The sequence below is a fragment of a genome, unplaced genomic scaffold, assembly GCF_019419815.1.
Source record: "Pyrus x bretschneideri cultivar Hongxiangsu unplaced genomic scaffold, Pyrus_bretschneideri_v1 Contig39, whole genome shotgun sequence".
Taxonomy (NCBI): domain Eukaryota; kingdom Viridiplantae; phylum Streptophyta; class Magnoliopsida; order Rosales; family Rosaceae; genus Pyrus; species Pyrus x bretschneideri.
In genome coordinates this window covers 2419219-2436450 of record NW_025999712.1, presented here as the reverse complement: position 1 = coordinate 2436450, position 17232 = coordinate 2419219, and the positions used below count along the sequence as shown (strand labels likewise).

Below are 17232 nucleotides of genomic sequence, written 5' to 3'. Positions count from 1 at the left end.
ATTCGAGTGCGCAGCAAGGGACTCTTCCAAGTTGATTTCGACGCAAGCTTGTTTCGAGCTTTTGTCGTTCTCTTTTGGAGACGATGACGACTCCATTGACTCATCAGATGATTTTCTTTTCAAGCATCTTCCATGGCAGCTCTACTTCAAAATTTTGGGTCTTTTAGCACATATATCATACAAACTAGAAATTCTTCAAAATCCTAATAATTATTCCAGTATCATCCAACAATCAGAGATACTACAAAAGTCTTCCTGTATTACTGCAAGGGTACACAAAAAATCCATTGGATTAAATTTACTGAGGAAGCAAAGAGTGAGAGAGAGGGAGTTTTTGAGTCCTCAAACGTCTGAGAGATAGAAAGGGAGGGAAACAAGAGCGAGGAAGGAATTTTGTAGGCAGCGACAGGGTAGGGGGCACTTGGGCTTAAAGGCATTTTCATGTTTTTGTTCAACCAAAAAAAAAAAAAAACATTTTTTTGTTTTTCTTTAATACAATTATATATTTACATAAACTCGTCACTCTTAAGATTCGAACCTAAGAATGAATACTATTAAATCGCAATACTAAATGTCAATTGTTAAACAATGATATATTTACACAAACTCAAAATGGACCGGACTAAAGAGTATAAGAGAGGGTCGAGTTGGCCACTTCATAGACAACAAAATTTATTTCAAGATAGAGATGTTGGGTACTACAATTCCAGTCACATTATAAATATATAATATCAATATTATTTGTAGTTTGATATAAATATTTAGACAATCAAAATTTGTCATTTGGTCAAATAGTGCTAAATAGATAAATTAAGGTCAAATGTGAAATTTTCAGAAAGATGCTGACAAATGCTCATTTCTTACTTAGGATGAAAAGGTAGAGGAAAATATTGTTAGCCAATGAAAGAGAGAATCAAAGAGTGGAGGAGGAACTATTTTGCGATTCATACGTGTAATCCTAGCGTAAAAATCACACTAATCTTCTCTGTATCGTTCTAAGTTTATGAGATGTCCATGAAGGAGATTTCATGACGGTTTGCTCATAGCGAATTTAAGAGAACATTGATGCCCGAACGATGAAGATTTTGGTTGTCAAATTGGGCTCTTATTTGGTAGGGAGTTTAGGTTTCAATTTGAGCTTTTGAAGGGAGACACAGAAGGGGTGATTGATTAATTACGATCTCTAACGAAATCCAACACAAAGCTGCATGATGGCATAATCAATGCTCCAAAACTTGATAATTCTAAGATACAATCCAATTGTAGTATGAAAAAAATTCACATTGTGGTATTTTGGATGTTGGAATCGGAACATTCGGTTCACTAAAACGACATTTATAAAAGAAAAGGACAAGGATTGAGCTTTCTAGGTTCTTTTTCTTTGCGATGGTGGCTCCACAAGTCAGGCCGATACAGAGCTCTGCAATGGTGGGCTTTGCAAATCATGGTTGCCATATTGCAAAATCCATCAAAAACATTCTCAGGGAAAACTTTCATATGACCTATCATCTTAATATTTTCTTGTAGTGCTCATCAATATGATCGTGTGAGCATAAGCAGAACGAATTTTAGAACTAAAATAAAGATTCCACGGCACTACAAAGTTTAAGGATAGTATAATAATTTTGTATTACCATGATTGATTACCTTATGCTGTCAGTTTACCTTTATTTTTCATTTCTATTTCAAATTATTTTATTTCTTTTCCTTTTCATTTTGTTTCTTTTTATTTAGATGTTTATTAAAAGTGAAAAAAAATTTAATGATATTCTTCTTTATTCGTAACTTGTACGTGGAAAATCTTATATTCAATTATCATTACATGCGAATTTGAATTATATTACATCTCGCCATTATTATTATTATCAAAACATGTTCTGTCTCATCTCACATATCAAACGTACTTTTGATGATAGATAATATCATTTATTCCCACAAAAAAAAAAAAAAGGGGAAAAGAATTAAGATGTAAAAAGTGGGATAAACCCATTTTCTTTCCTCCTCCCGTATCCTCCCTCCTTCTGTTTTGCGCTGCAACAGGAGCCCCATTATACAGCAAGCCGACGACTGCCGAGTGCCGACGCAACAGCTCTGTCATCCACGGGTCACCAAAGGCTCTCAAACTACACATCCAGAATGCTCTTGCCGTCCTTTATCCAATCCCCAAGTTAGTTTCTATAAATTCGTAGGCGATTTTCCTCAACTTCAAATTTAAGAAACGGTGACCCAGGGTTTTCCGGCCAACTTCCGGCCAATATCGCCGGAATTTGACCTCGACCCAAGAGGTAGAAATGATCCTCTTCTCGTGGGCTGTTCTCCAATGTAAGTTCTTTTTCCAAATTTTCAACTTTCAGTTTTGGGATTGATTCTTGATTTCGAATTTTATTGGATTTTGTGTGTGAATGTCGGAGATGAGACTTATGGTAATTTTTGTATCTGTGAAGTTGTTGAAATCCCTAACGATTACGTTCCCGGTTGATAGTTGAAGCATGTCTATAGCATGATGTGGGATTGAACTCTTTTGCGTAGGAATTATAAAATTCATGGAAAGAATGTGAAAATGTGGTAGGAAATTAGAAAATGGGGGTCAAAATCATGTTATGATGAAGGCAATAGCTTAGCCTGATTCCTTGTTTATTGTAGTTGTATTCAGCAGCTTACTTTGGTTTTAAATTGCCTGCTGTCCAGTAGATGTTTAAGACTTAATGTGGAGGAAATTCTCTCTTGAAGTTGCCTGAACTTACCTATTTGGTAGACAAGGCTACTCAAGGGAGAGCTAACCTGAGGTGTGAGTGGACATTTATTTAAGAAATGTTTTTTCTTTATCAAATATTAAGCATGCCTAGATAAATATGATTTCCGTTACGTTTAGTGAATGGTATTATTTAGCTTACATGTGTATGATCAATATTACATGTGTCATTCTACAAACATGTCATTCATCTTATACGTGTATGGTATTACAGAACTTTTCCAAATTATCATTATAAATGGGAATACAAGAACTCGAGCACAAATAAGCAAACACAAATGATGCGAATTTAGAAACAAACAGTAATAATCGCAATCGAAATTTATGGTACATAAAATAAGCAACATAAATAGTATTTTTGGAATGAAATTCTGGTGCAACAAATGTCCTTTTATTGGTTTGTACATATGATATAGTAAACGAATTGCTGTAGCCACAACGTTCTTTAAACTCTTTTCCTGCATGCATTGGAGAATATTAGAAATCACTGAAATTGGAATAAGTTGAAACGCTTATGCTTATTGTATATGTGTTTTCAAAAAAAGCGGGTTAAGGACTCAATTAATTTTTAAGCCACTTAGCACTACGGTTATGTTTATTGTATATGTGTTTCTGATAAAGGTTTCTCTTGAGGCAGTTGGTAATCTGAAATGCTTCTTCCTCACACCTGAACTGCTATTAGCTACCTCGGAAAAATGAATCAGGTAGCAGATTGTGGTTTTAGATCCAAACTGTTCAATTTTTCAAGTGCTATACATGTATGTATATATTATATAAAACATGGTAGAATATTTTTTGAGTGCTATATAGATAAGTTGGAGATGGAAACATGCTAACCTTTGTGCTTGATCAATCAATTGTGTTCGTCCTTTCTATTGGTTTCGTCATCTTCATCCTTGCCTTCGATTTTGTCATCGTCATCCTCAATGTCGATTTTGTCATCGTCATCCTCAATGTCGATTTTGTCATCGTCATCCTCAATGTCGATTTTGTCATCGTCATCCTCAATGTCGATTTTGTCATCGTCATCCTCAATGTCGATTTTGTCATCGTCATCCTCAATGTCGATTTCGTCATCTTCATCTTCATCCTCACTGTCGATTTTGTCATCTTCATCCTTACTGTATTAGAAATAAAAGACGATGTTTTCTTGAGATATAATTGACTTTTCTAAAATATATATATATATATATATATATATATTTAAATACACTTTAGTGTGCACATACTCGCATACACACACACATATACATTAATATATGTATGTTATTATATAGTCTTCTGTAAAAACTTTACAAATTCCACGTATACATCAAGATTTAAAAGTGAGATGTTAAAAAAAAAAAGAAATCATCTTTAAATACGCACACATAAGTGATTGAAAATTACAAACTTTAAAGTAAAGCATATCAGTGGTTGTATATTGATGATGCGGTCTTCCAGGTGGACACAAAAGTGATTGCAAATTAGAAACATTAATCTAAAGCATACCTTGTCCATTCCTGTCGAAATGCGGGTTTTACTTGCAATCGGGGATTATGCGTGTCAACAAGCTTAGAATCAAATGGCCTTAAGTCTTGCACATTAATAACCTTCAATAACTCCAAAGACGGCAACTTCAAAGTGTAAGCTTCGCCACAAAAATACTTGAGTTTTGGCAGGCTTTTAAGCTTGATGGACTTCACTTTAGGTAATGTAATTATTTCCCCTGCTTCTTCTTCTTCTGCGGCAACGATTTCTTCCATCTGCTCACACTTCTCAACTTGTATGTCCTCTACACTCACAAGAAGTTTGACTATGGACGAAGAAAACAAGTATTTCAACTGGTTGCACTTATAGACCCTCAGCGATTTCAAGTTTCCGAAGCTGCTTCCTGCGAACATCGGTTGTGAACTACCTGTCTCCCAAACATGCAGTAAACTTGCTAACGTATGTAACCACAAGGACCTCAATTTTTTGAATGCTTCAACGGAGTGACTACTTTCTTCATGCTTTGGTCCCTTGAGTTGGAAAATCACTTCCATTGAATTACATTCACTTACAGAAAGTTCTTCAAGATTATCATCATCATTTGAGTCCTCCAGATTAGTTGGTGTAACCTAGAAAATTAAACACGATCAACAAGACGATACAATACTAATTAAAAGTTGTAATTATAGAGGTTAATTGAACCTGATTTAAAAGCTTACCTCCTGATTAATTGGACGTGGCAATATTTCAATGGGGCGTTGGGCGTTTGGTCTTGAATATGGTATGCATCCACACCCATCAGGGCACCAATTTGATGAACGTGTTGGAGAAGTGCTGAAATCATGACTTGTTGAATCCTTCTCGGACTTATTCTCCAACTTCTTTCTTTGTGGAATTACAGCACCCAATGTCTTCAATTTTTCACATCCGTACACGTGCATATTTTTCGTGGATGACCATTGAAATGTAAATCCCTCTGGACAAAGACTTGTGAGACGAGGCAGGTATACTATTTCAAATATGTTCAGTTTGGGAGAGAAAATCATGTCTTTTGTCGCCTCTTCTTCATTTTCCTCTGTGATTCTGACTATAGTTTCCATGTCCCGACATCCACCTATCTTTACCTCTTCAAGATTCAAAAGTTCCGAGGCAATTAAATGCGAGAACACATAATTTATTCCAGAGCAAGATTTCAATTCCAAATATCTCAAATTTTGGAAACCCTGGAATCCAGACGGAATGTTTTTGCACAAGTGTGTAAACGAACATTTGGATATCTTCAACTTACGTAACTGGGGACATGTTGGAGCTGTCTGCCCATCCATAACTATATGGATTTTCAGATCAAATAGCACGCCTTCAAACTCCATATATTTCAATACTACCTCTTCTAAACTTGGAAACCATGAAATGCACTTTGATGGAAATATTGCTTTTTCAAATATTCCTGCAGATTGATGCTCAACCCTTGCCGTTGTTTCCTGAAAAAAGAAAAATCATTATCAGTTAAACAATTTCAAATTTCCACATATCATAGAGATTGGAGAGTGGGAAATACCTCTTGGTTGGAGTATAGCTTGTTAGCTTGGAAGAAACCAGCCAAACTCTGTAGATCCCGGAGATTCAAATTGGTTAATTTATGGAAAGTTATTGTATTTGCTTCCTCATGTTCCCTCCCCTGCTTTGATACAATTTCTTCCATTTGATCACATTTAAGAATTTGTAATTCCTGGAGTTGTACCAAGTTTTTCGCTACTGATAGTGAAAAGGCATATTTTAAGGCACCACAATATGACAATCGAAGGAATCTTAGGTTGGTCAAAAAGCTATTTGGAAGCTGACTAACTAATTGTCTGCGAGAAAAGAGTGCACTTGTTCCATTTACAAGATACTCGATATTTGGACAAATATCAAGATACAAAACTTTCAAATCTTGAAATCCCTCTTCGTCTAAATCACTGAGGGCAGAGAAATTGTTAACATAGTGCAAAGCCAATTTTTCAGATTTTTTCAACATAAGTCTAACTGCTTGACTCTCCATCAACTCCTTTGCATCACTGTCATCAATCACCAAACAATTTTGGAACGCATCACTTTCAGCAAATCGATTGATCATTTTCCTTGCCCGAGTTCGAAAGTATATATGGAATTTTATTGTTGGGTTTTTCAAGACTATGTCTTTTGGCAACAAGTGGATGACATTTATGGATAGAACCTTCAAATGATCAGACAGAGACATCACCTCAGAAATGCTTGCCATCCTCTTATCTTCTCTTCCTGTTCCAAGGTCCCATTTATCAAAGCTACCCATCATATACAACTCTTCAAGTCTACATAAGCCGGAGAAGATACCATGTGGAATCACCTCAAGATTCCTGCAGTTTGTCGTATCTAACAACCTCAACTGTTTAAGTCGTCCAATTTCGCTCGGCAACTCACGCATGTAATAACAATCCCGAAAGCTGAGTATTTCTAAATTCTCCAAAGGCCCAAAAACATCAGTAGACATGCCATCAAAGTCAGACCCATCTAGGATCAAGGTCCGCAGGTTCTTCGGTACTCCTGGTGATCTTGATGAGCCTAGGTCTTCCATTTCCATTCCCACCAAAGCTAAAACCTTCAGTTCTTTCATCGCCTTACAAATGATGTCCATGCTACCTTTTGAAAAACGTCCATTCATCGTCTGTAGAAGCTCAAGTTTTGGGCAACCAACTGGAATCTCCAGATCGCCAACCAGTGAAATTGTGTCATATGTAGCTAAATTTGGCCACTCTTTATTTTCAGTATGACTTCTTACCAGAAATCGATGTGGATCTCTTGAAGCAATCGATATGGCAACATCGCGAACTATGTCATGCATTTTTGTAGTCTCACTCCTGCCACCATCTAGTAACAAAAACCTTCTTTTTAGTTGGTCATCCAAAGAATGCACTCTATTTCTTGCATCTTCCAAAGTAACGATGCTACTAAAATATCCTCGACCCCACCCATATCGAACCAAATACTCAATTGGAATATTATAATCTTCCGGAAATAGACAACAAAGTAAAAGACATGACCTTGCTTCATCACTCTCCAAGCCATCATAACTCAATTTTATACTAGAATAAACTTTGCTGTCCACTCCATGGAGGTTCACTGGGTTAGAATTTCGCAGCTGATTAAGGGCATCTTCCCATTCATGCTTCTTTTTCTTTTCTAGGGCTTTTCCAACAGTTACAATAGCAATAGGTAAACCTCCACATTCCTTCACAACATCTTTTGCAGTGAAATGTAAATCAGGAGCATTGAAGGATTCACCTACCATTTCTCTAAAGAGCTCCTCTGATTCTTCTGTTGTTAAAATCCGGACTGCAATGATTTGTTGACTTCCCATCGCGTTGCAGACTTCGGAATCTCTTGATGTCAACAAAACTTTGCACCCTTTATGAGCATCTTCACAAGGGAGTCCTATAGCCTCAAAATCAGGCTCTGTCCAGACATCATCTAATACAATCAGGATCCTCTTTATTTTCATGAGTTTGTCATGCAGCTTTAGCGCTCTTCCGGACTCGGATTCCTCCTTCAATTCCAAACCTATTTGTGCTGCAATGTCCAACTGGATCATCTTAATACTTGGACTTTGAGACACAGTTGCCATTACAATATTATCAAACAGGTTCAGTTTTGCCAATCTTGTGATGATTTCTTTCGCCATTGTGGTTTTACCCACACCCCCCATTCCACAAATCCCGATCATTCGTACTTCTTCCCTCTTCAAAACCTCTATCACCTCATTCATGTGTGCCATTCTGGACTTAAAATCCTTAAAACCTTTCTTGAATTTTAACCATATCCCTCGTGGAGGTGCAGGATGGCCCACATTTTCAAATGCTCCTTCGTTTTGGAGCTGAAGAACATGTTGTGTAATCTTATAGGTTTTCCGATTCAAGCTCCATCGATTCATACATCGCCTTTTCTTGTTAATTTCATCCTCAAAATGTAACACTTTCTGGATCATGTCGTTCACATTCTTTAGCCAACTCTGAACATCAGGTTTGATGATTTCACCGTTCCTTTTGGCAGCATCTACCAATCGCTGCACTCCATCTCTCTTGTCAAAAAGCTTTTTTATCTCACCCCTAAGACTTTCAAGGTTGGAATGGTAATGAATCAAATAGCCAAACTCTGTTCCTATTGGTGTGACCAAGCATTCTCCAATTTTTGAGGCAATTGCAATTATAATTTCCATTTCCTTCTGAAATCAAAGACTATGGCTGGAGTGATCCTCTTTGCTGGTGTCTTTTGTATGTCTCGCGCTCAGTTCTCTAATGCCTAAACCAAAGAAGCACCCCAACACAACATTAATAATCATATATTTTTGTCCTGTTTAAATCTAAGTTGTATTATCACTTAATACTACAATCTAGTGGTATTTCTATTCATTTGTAAGTTAGAGATCTTAGGTTCGATTATCGTCAAAAACGAATTTGAACCACATTATTTTAAGCCTATTGTGAGGTTTACATGATATGGTAAGCAACGTGATATATAGGGTTTTTTCAGTTCTTTTATATCTTTATTTTTTTGTTTTATTGTTTTTTCATTCATTCTCATCCCATTACCATAGACCCCACACCTCCTCTAATTTTTTTATTTTTTTTATTTTTTAGCAGCCCTCATGGTTTGTCTCAAATTTCAAGCCTCCTTCCTCCATCACATGGACGAAGCTAATGAAGGCTCATTGGGGGCAGATACCCCCACTTAGGTAATTCGTTTGTTTAGTCGTAGACTACAATTAGATAATATACATTCCTTATTTTTAAAGAAAATATATGTATCTATATCATACGTTCATACCACTTAAACTTCATATCAAATATTATATGAGCAAAAGTGTTTTGTTCTGTTATTCAAACCGAAAAACCCCTCTCCTGCCTATCATATGTATTGATATTTTCTCATCACTTTGCCACTTTCCGCTACTATATTGAAATTTTTGTAACATTGAAATTGTGATACATCATCATTGAAATCTATCCCTATTATCATATTGGGTATAAACCATATAGTATAATAAGATTTTTTTTAGTTGTCTTTCGGGTCGTCCCCGCTAGAAAAAATTTCTAACTCCGTTCTGCTCCATCACCCACCATTTATGACAATTTTGAGCCCAGCCGGAAAACTTATCAATTTTTTTTTTTTCCTATCTTTATCTTTTGTTTGAGTTTTGTGTTGGTGTTTGTTAGTTTTCCTCTATGACTCATACCTTAAGGCTTAAGCATCACTTTGCTCAAACCTGTAACGATATGAAGCCTTGCTACAAAGTCCCACCTGATGCTTATCAAATTATCTCTTTGTTATCATTTCTTCGTAAAAAATTTTTTTTTTCTCCTAAAATTAAAATATAATTTTACGTTCAAGATAATGAAAATGATGGATGTTTATATTTTTTAAATTATTATGTCTACATTTTATTGAGAGAATTATTTTGTATACATTATTGATACGTTTATTACAGGTTTTCATACTTGATTTTGTTCATATTATCGATTGGTATGTTTAGTTTTAATTTTTGGTACGTTAAGTTTTGTATATATCGTTGATTGATAAGTTTAGTTTTAGTGTTGGTACGTTTAATTCTAGTTTATGGTACTTTTGATTTTAGTTTTGGTTTGTTTAATTTTAATTTTTGGTACATATCATTGGTTGATAACTTAATAATATGTCTCCTTGTTTTGGATTAATAAAAATAATAAATTTGGTTTGAAAAAGGCTAGATTTCGGAGCAACTTTTTGAATAAATTGGTGGATCAAAGACACTTCATGTAATTTTGAATTTTGAAAAAAGGACATTTTAGAAAACGTGGCACCAAAATTGTAGAAAATAGTTTAATAAAAAGTCTAAATGCTAGGGATGTTGCACCTAGATCAAAATTCCCCTTACTTATATCTATATATTTGAAATAATTGTAAATTAAATCTTGAACCAAATCACATTCTTTATCTTTAAGTAGGTAATATAATTTCCCCATACCTATATGTGAAATATAGGTAAAATAAGTCTTGAACCAATTCACATCCATTTTGTTGTAGGTAAGTTATTTTGCATGTATTATTACATACATTAACCGCATTTTATTGTTATTATATATGTGTGGTAAAATAATTTACCTATATTTATATAGAATATAATTAAATAATTTAAAAAAAAAAACAACAACGTTCTTATATTTTGTTGGTAACTAATGCTCATATATTTTGAAAACGGAAAAACTAAACCCAAAAAAAAAAAAAAAATCCTAATTTACGCAAATTTGAAAAGCAACTAAGGAATTTAAAAAGGAAAAAAATAAAACAAATGAAAACCCTAGCGTCATATCCTTTTGTTATTAATATGCAATGAAATCATGATTTTAAAATTTGTTTTTAATCTGACATAAGTTACTAGGGGTATTTTGGGCATCTAAAAATAGAAAATTGTGTAAAGTCAAAACCTAATCAATAAAATTGTTGAGCTGGAGCCTAGTCATAGTGTTGGAGCTTAGCTGAAATACAATATTCGACGGGCACTAGAATATAAAACTAACACTTTTGTTTCTTGGTCAAGTAGGGTAAAAACAAACGCATGAAACAACAAATATTGGAAAGAAATAGAGTTTTCGAGAAGTACATACATAGCTGTATCGTGAACCAATGCAATGCAATTATCCAGCAGAGTAAAATTGAAATTCTGAAATTTATGCCTTGTTCAACAACAAATCATATATTTAGTACTGGTAGTGGTGCTTCACGAATTTGCTAGAAAATTTGAATGTTGAATGTTAGCATGCACAAGGAGGACAGACCATGCACAACACTGCAAATATATGAGTAGATAACTTCTATGGGGAAGAGTTAATAGGAGCTTTCTAACAATATAAACAGGAGAAGCAAAAAAAATATATACATAAAGTCATTGAGTTTTTGTAAGGAAAATATACTATGATGAGTTTTAGTTAAAGGAAATTGAATTTCAAGGGGTAAAGTCATATTTTCAGTTGATGGTTTCAATGCATGTGTATATTTATTTACTCATTATTAATTTACAATATGCAAATTTCGAAGAGTTTATAATTCACCACCATATAGTAACGCGATTTTGAACTTTTTGTATTGCAATGAGAAAAATAAAAATTCATTATAAGGGGGGATTAGCTCAATTTCAGTTGACATGGATGAACATCAAAACACAATAACATATAGTACAAACACCTAAAACAACAAATATTGAAAAGAAATGGAGTTTCTAAGAAGTACATACGTACCTGTATCGTAAATCAACCCTACTATCCACTAGAGAAAAAATGAAATTCTGAAATCTATGTCTTGTTCAACAACAATATGTCTAGTACTGGACCTGGTGCTTCACGAATTTTCTAGAAAATATAATGTAAAATCAACACTTTCGTTTCTTAACACACATGGGTAACACTAAACACCTAAGACAACAAATCTTAAAAAGAAATGGAGTTTCCAATATGTACATGCTTACCTGTATTGTAAATCAACCCAATGCAACAGTTTGGCAAAGTAGAAGTGAAATTCTGAAATCTATGCCTTATTCAACAACTCATGTGTCTGGTACTGGTGTTGGTGTTTCACGAATTTGCTAGAAAATATGAATGTTGAATGGTATCATGCACAAGAAGGACAGATTATGCTACCTCAGCAATGCAAATATATGAGCAGATAATTTCAATGGGGAAGGGTTGATAAGAGTTTTCTACCAATATAAATAGAGAAGCAAACAAATACATTTAACGAGCATTACCTCAAGAGGAGGTGATTCTAAAGTAAGGTATTTTTATACTCTTACAACAAGAAAAAGACAAAGTGAAAGGAATGGGGGTACATTGCTTTCGAACCCATTTTGTATTCTCTTTAACAAGAAAAAAAAAAGTGAAAAAGATTTGGATGTTTTGCTTACGAACCATTGGGTATTCTCTTTCACAAGAAAAGGATAAAGTGAAAGAAAATTGGATGTATTGCTTCCCAACCCCAACTTCTCAAAGGACAATACATGGCTTGAGCCATCCTCTTCGTGGCATCACAATATTTCACAGTACAAACGTCACAATTAGAATTGGTATTCTATTTTGAACAATAGTAGGCTTACTATTAGTCGTAATGTATGAATTTTGTACAGATTTGTTTAAAAATGTTTTTAAATTACTGAAAACGTTTTTAGTAAAAATGTTTTTTTTCTTCCAATTACAATTAAATGAAATATGGACCAGCTTAATCCTATTAACCCATTTCCCAACAAGGTATCATAAGCTATCAGAACGTCCACCTGCAAGGCACATCTTGGAAGACCATTATTTCTACGGTAATTTTTAAGAAACTCCTTCAAAAGCATAATATTATCTCCAATTCGCCTGCCTGCGAAGAAAGCAAATTAAGAGTTGCTCACAATAGAGGGAAGGACATCCTTGATCCGATTGGCAAGAAACTTTGCAATAATTTTGTAAATAGCATAAAGAGGAATTTGTAACAATAGTTTCTCAACTTTTACTAAATTGAAACAATGGTTCCTTAACTAAAAATATGTGACCATTGGTCCCTTAACTAAAAATACCCAATTGTTACAATGGTCGTAAATTTTTAGTTGAGAGACGAATACTCTAATTGAGTTAACATTGATAGACCATTGTTACAATTTTGTTGACAAAATGAGGCCGAGGGTTACAGAAGGTAGCAGTAACAAGTAGAGATTATGGTCTTTTCTTTCTGCAGTGAAGAACGATTACTCATGATTTGTCTGCATAAGTGATCTCTTGTTTCTATATGTCGGTGTTGTCTAGGGCTATGTAAGATGTAGTTCGTTTGTTTGGACTTCTTTTATTGAATATTCCAAACCCTTGACCCAAAAAAAAAAAAAAAATTCTAAGAAATGTGAGTAAGGAAGATATTCACTCGTGAAATTACGCGTTATCAAAAGCCTTTGTACTAAGATTCAACCTAAATTATGCGTTATCCCTATGTTAATAGAATGGACGTACCTTTACGTGTGAGTTAAAAATTGCATTTCTTTCCTTTCTTCTGTTCATCGTCTCTTTTCCCCCTCCCTCTCTGCAACTATTTTCCACCGCCATCTTAAGGCCATAAAGAAAAATCCTAAACTAGCAAATCTAAAAGTCATTTCTATAAAATCTCAATTGTACTCCATGGGTCTTGCCTTTTGCTGCCTATAAATCCTTTACCAGTTTTTCTAAATTTTATGTCATTTCTTTTGTTCTATCAACAAAAAGAAATATATACTAGTGTTTTTGTGAATGTTAATTTCCTTCAAATTATCCACAAAAGGCCTGAAATTTATTTTTTCCATCAACGCCTTAATCAAAGCCCTAACAAAAATTTACTGCCAATTAAAAATTTAAAAGTTAAGAAAATTCCAGAGAAAGAGACCTTATCTCTTAGAAGCTTGGTTAAAACTTTTCATTCAAACTGATCCAGTCAGAGCTTTAAACTCTAAAAACTCACAAAATGTTTTGAAGATGGAAAGTGAGACAGAGGAGAGAGAAGACGGAATGGAGATATAGAGAGACGAAGAGGGAGAAGTGAGAAAGGGGCTTGCTATTGCACCGCGTGAAAAATATCGAGTGAAATGACAAGTAACAAAAAAATAACATGACTTTCACATTCAAATATGAAACCTAACAACCTTAACCAAAAAGTTAAAATCTAATTTTTTTTACAACGAAAGCTGTCTTTCGATTATTCTATTACTTGAAAATTTTATTATTTTAAAACACATAAATCAAAATTAGTATCAAATTAACTACGCACAAGTCATTATTTTAAAAATAATTAATATTTAGTATTACGATTTATTGATATTTCTCTTAATCTTCTCTTCTTCAGCCCCAAAACATCCCCGAAACGTCCACCTTGAACACATGGGCTTCGGGGGTCTCCTTCCAGTCGACCCTAGTGTTCACAAAAGCCAAATTTTTCCGAGAAAATTCAGAGAATGCGAAGAGTGATGAGGAGGAAGGGAATGGGAAATCCTTGAAATGGTCCCATAAGTTGAGGGAGAATAGGTCAAAGCAGCTGATGCCTCGTCGAGCGTTGGGGATAAGCGATATTTTGATAAAAACTTGAGTGGTTTTGTTTGGATGCTGAGAAAAACCTAGAGAATCAAATTGGAGCCGGCAGAGAGAGTTTTTGCTTTGCTTCACTGGTTGGTGAAGGGAGTGAGTTAGTGGCGTATTTATAAGGAGTCAAAGACGTTTCTGGAAAATTCCAAGTGCCGAAAAACTAGAATGGGCATGCAACCCAGCAGCACAAGGAAGAAAAAACTGAAGTTGCTAGAAACTTACTGAATGAAAAAGAATTGGGCTTCGACCAAAAAAAGAAAAAAAAAGAAATTGGGTTAGAAGATGGGAAAGAATTCCACCAACCTATATTTACTGCACGTGAGGGCGTGTGGAAGTTTTTTTCTTTTTTTCAATTAGGCCTATTTGATCAACCATTGGTAATTGGTTAGGTATAGGCTAGAACTGAAATTTTTTATTTTTTTATTTTTTTTAACAAAAGTGGCAAAAGAATTGATATCTAAAAAAGGGACAAACGTAGATAATATCGTTTGTTAAAAAAAAAAAAAGATGAAACCCGTCACTTAGTACTATAATCTAGTAGTAGTATTCCCTTCATTGGTAAGTAAGAAGTTTTAGGTTCAATTTTCGTCGAATACGAATTTGAACTGCATACTTGCTGACCACCGAGAGAAAGCAGCCGGGCCATTCTCAAGTCGGTAGAACTTCCATTTTTCATTTTCATCCATTTAGATCATTTTCATTTTCAATTATATAAAATTGAAACTTATGAGTTATCTGATGTGTTGGAGGTTTTTAATTGTGTAGATTCAAAGGGACAAAGAGAGTGGTTATGGAGTAGGCGCTCCAAACTATCCTCAAAATGGTCCCTATGGTGGCTCTGCAGCAGGTCGGGGCTCAAACATGATAGGTGGAAATTGCAATCAACAGTATGGTTGGCAGTAGTAAACGTTTGATCTGATCATTATAATTCATCACGATATGCACCTCCTTGGTCCAAGGGACATGAGCTCGATGGTTTAGCTAGTGTGATCCCAAGGGTTCGAGTAGAAGCATCGCTGCTAAATAATTTTTACAGGATGTGAATGAGATTGATTCATATGCAAAATATTCTCAAACTAGTGTTACGTTCTAACTTCTACCCATTAATCTGTTACTTTGAAAAAATATGCAGAAAAACGGGAAGTTGCCATATGAGTTGTGTTTGGTTTACTTCTGCAAATATTTTTTTTAAAAAAAAATTATAAAAATTAAAAGGAAAAATTGTTAACGGGTGACCAACCTATTAGCTTTACGGGTTGGTTTGGATGACCCGTTAACTTAACAAATCAGGTTAAAATCGATCCAAATCCAATAAAACTTATTGATTTACATATTTAATTCATTTATTTGGTGTAGATAATATTATGTATTCAAAAGAACAAAAAAAAATAAAACAAAAAAAAACAAAACCAAAATTCTCCACTACCTCCCTTACCCTCTTTCCCTATTTCCTTTCAAAGCTGCAACAACGGGAGCCCATTAAAGAACAGGCCGAAAACAGCCGACGCAACAGCGCCGTCGTCCACCGGTCACCAACGGCCGTCAAATTACATATCCAGACTCCTCTTTCCGTCCTCTTTCCAACCCCCAAGTTAGTTTCTAAAAATGTAAAAATGTGGTAGGAAATTAGAAAATGGGGGCCAAAATCATGTTGCGATGAAGGCAGTTGCGTAGCCTGGTTCCTTGTTTATTCTAGTTGTATACAGCAGCTAACTTTGGTTTGAATTGCCTTCTGTTCAGTACATGTTTAAGACTGGATGTGGATGAAATTTTGTTGCCGCTGTATGCATGCGTGTGTGGGTAATTGAGATTCGACTTTCCTAGTTAGGGCTGGTTTGGTATTGCTGTGCTTTGAAAAAAAGCTGCTTCTGCTGTGCTGTGAGAATAAGCAGCTGTGAAATAAAGCAGCAGAGTGTGGTAAACTTTTTTGTAAAAGTGCTTTTGAAAAAAAAAAAGCAGTATTAGAGTGTTTGGTAAACTTTTATGTAAAACAGATGTGAAAAAAAGCCGATTTTTCAAAGCTGGGTTTTGCAGCTTCTTGTTTTTGGCTTTTTTTTTCATCCAAAACTGTGAAAAAAAGCTGAAACTGAGTGTTTACCAAACACAAAAACAGCTCCCAGCTTTTTTTGATAGCAGCTTTTTTCAGAATCACCTCATTACCAAACCAGGTCTTAGTCTTGTGCTTTTTGCTGTTGATAAGGTCCTGAGGTGTATGGGTGTGTTGGAGATTCCTTGTTTGTTTATAATGCTTGTAGTTTGAGTGATTGCAAGTTTGAGTAGTGTAAAGTTTTTCTTGTTTAATCACAAGAAGTTTGACTATGGACGATGAAAACAAGTATTTCAACTGATTGCAATAATAGACCCGCAGCGATTTCAAGTTTCCGAAGCTGCTTCCTGTCAACATCGGTTGTGAACTACCCGTCTCCCAAACACGCGTTAAACTTGGCAGCTTCTGTAACTCAAAGGACCTCAATTTATTGAATGCTTCAACGGAGTGACTACTTTCTTCATGCTTCGATCCCTTTAGTTGGAAAATCACTTCCATTAAATTACAGTCACTTACAGTAAGATTCCATGGAACTATAAAGTTTAAGGATAGTATGATAATTTTGTATTACCACGGAAAATCACTTCCATTGAATTACAGTCACTTACAGTAAGATTCCACGGAACTATAAATGAAGATTTCCCGGAACTATAAAGTTTAAGGATAGTATGATAATTTTGTATTACCATGGCAGATTACCTTATGCTGCCAGATTACCTTTATTTTTCATTTTCTATTTCAAATTATTTTATTTCTTTCCTTTTTATTTTCTCTTTTTATTTAGATGTGTATTAAAAGTGGCAAAAAATTAATGTATTCCTTTTTATTTGTAATTTGTAAGT

General features: G+C 34.7%; 1 protein-coding gene and 1 long non-coding RNA gene across 2 annotated transcripts; one reads left to right on the top strand and one right to left on the bottom strand.

Annotated features, from left to right (window-relative positions):
* Positions 1–1698: 1698 nt before the first annotated feature.
* Positions 1699–4509, top strand: LOC125468591. The gene is made up of 2 exons (XR_007250993.1): positions 1699–2322; positions 4196–4509. It is a non-coding gene; the product is annotated as an uncharacterized LOC125468591 (long non-coding RNA).
* On the bottom strand, positions 3041–9569 carry LOC125468558 (probable disease resistance protein At4g27220). The gene is made up of 5 exons (XM_048564528.1): positions 5781–9569; positions 4942–5703; positions 4244–4851; positions 3590–3873; positions 3041–3210 (listed from the first exon to the last, which is right to left on the bottom strand). The coding sequence occupies exons 1-4, from the start codon at positions 8451–8453 to the stop codon at positions 3606–3608; spliced, it is 4311 nt and encodes a 1436-aa protein (XP_048420485.1). The 5' UTR covers positions 8454–9569; the 3' UTR covers positions 3041–3210; positions 3590–3605.
* Positions 9570–17232: the final 7663 nt, after the last annotated feature.